Source organism: Perkinsus marinus (genome assembly GCF_000006405.1).
Source record: "Perkinsus marinus ATCC 50983 genomic scaffold scf_1104296930402, whole genome shotgun sequence".
In the NCBI taxonomy this organism is placed as follows: domain Eukaryota; phylum Perkinsozoa; order Perkinsida; family Perkinsidae; genus Perkinsus; species Perkinsus marinus.
Window position 1 is genome coordinate 1 of NW_003216107.1, and position 1,955 is coordinate 1,955.

Consider the following 1,955-nt stretch of genomic DNA (forward strand, 5'->3'; position numbering starts at 1 on the left):
AGCTGACCCATACGTGTGTCAATGCGATTGTGGGAGCGCATGAGGACGGGGTTCTGCACTTGGGCGATATAGCTCGTAGGAGTAACGTGATTGAATGCAATGAATTGTCATTTTTCAGGGACCATAGAAGCGTGTACTATTCGACCTGATGATAGTGTCACAGAGATGCTCATGCCGGTGGCGGCAGCATCGGATTACATCGGAAGGCTGTCGCCGCCTCAAGTCGCATTATTTGGTTACTGGGCAGCCCATACAAAGGTGCCTGATGCATTCAATTGGAAAGTATGGCGGAGAGCGTTCGTGCGGAAGTGGAACTCGATGTCCCCTGGAGCACTGGTAGGGGCATAAAGAAGTAGCCATGCTAAGAGTGGGTTTAGGTCAGCTGTATCGAAACTATAGCATCCACAGATGATGTCCTTGAGGTAGCTCCCTCATTGAAGAGCACTATAGAAGATGCTCTCGTGGCTCGACAGGACGCCTTCGATGAGTCTCATATCACTAGAATATTCGACCGTTGTGTGGATGTCATGACTCGCCGGAGTGCCTTGGCGCTCTGCAGTGCTGTATGCAAGCTCATGCCGCAGGTAGTACGAGCTGTTTCCAGCCTTGCGCGGGAAGATGTTGGTATGGTGCAGGTCACCATGGTGTCGATCCAATGGGAGTCGGCTGTTATTCCATCTAAACCACAGTGCTTTGCAACTATATGTGAGAAGTTCCACATATCTGGTGGTGAGATCGAACAATTGCTGTCGGCTGAGCCCTCGGGGGCAGCCGTTAACTCACCGCAGCCCCGTCCTGGTCGATCATCCCGACATCCTGGATAATGTTTCTGCATGACCGTTTCAGTGGCGAGCTTTCGTACCGCGTTGATCCCCCAACTATCGCGTGGCCATATTCGGTATGCCTTGAGAAGCTCTTTCATTGCTTGTATGCACTCGTCCTCTTCGTCGAATAAGCTGATTATTATAAGCAGCATCGCTGGAGAGCGTTGCTTATCGAGGGGCTGCAGCAGTGGTGGCCAGGATCTGGTGATGTGATGGAGCCTAAGTGGCAGAATGGTAGTCGGTGACGGGTCTGGAAGAATGTATGCTCAATCATTTCGCTGACAGCATCATTATGGAAGGCGCATTTGTATACTAGCAGGAAGTTGAGACGGCACGTGATAGGCCGCTTGACTTCGCTTTACTGTTAGAATGTAATCCATGTACTCGACGTGTTTAGTCCGTACAGTCATCTACCTCGAGATAGAAAGACCTAGTCAGGGTAGTGTGGCTGGTAGCATGCAGCTGTTCCATGGGTTCAAAGCGTATCTCAGTGAGCAAGAGAAATACCAATACCCGTTCAACTGCTGAACGTGTTTCGGCTACCGTTGAACCTCAACGTTACATTTCACGATCCATTAGTAAGTAGTCGTTCGCATATTATTGATGCTCTCATGTATCGTCTACTTATTTGGATGATATGGCCAATGCTAATCACCGCCTGCAATGGATGTTTCGGGACGTTATGTTTGCAGTTCAAAATCCCACTGTAACGATATGCAGAAGCTTCTTTGTGGTTTTCATTCGATGTCGAGTCCTCTTTCTTCCTGGAAGTCTTCTGCGGTTCATCGTAGTGAGCAAGCAATTTCCCAGATGTAGCTTCCTCGGACGCGTTCCCAGGATGCATGTAGTGTTGAGCTAGAGATCCAATGCTGGATCAGTTTCTAGTCTACACTGTCGAGTACACCTTCCTCAAGCTATATGGGTTCATCTACATTGGTTCATGATGAATAGCAGTAATTATTCCGAGCATAGGACTCCCTCGTAACACTTCATCACCGTGACCCTTGGATTTGAGCTGAGGAGAGACCACCATCGTCGTATATATTGTATACCGCTTAGTTTCTGTTCCTTAACTTGTTAAACTACTGTACTATCTAGAGCCAGTATGTCCACGTCCTCGTTGAGTGCTCC

At 48.7% G+C, this 1,955-nt stretch overlaps 1 protein-coding gene across 1 annotated transcript; it reads left to right on the forward strand.

Moving 5' to 3' along the window:
• Positions 1–165: 165 nt before the first annotated feature.
• On the forward strand, positions 166–824 carry Pmar_PMAR027068 (hypothetical protein; the record flags this gene model as incomplete). Its single annotated transcript, XM_002787081.1, has 3 exons — positions 166–336; positions 378–584; positions 636–824. The coding sequence occupies 3 exons, from the start codon at positions 166–168 to the stop codon at positions 822–824; spliced, it is 567 nt and encodes a 188-aa protein (XP_002787127.1).
• Positions 825–1,955: the final 1,131 nt, after the last annotated feature.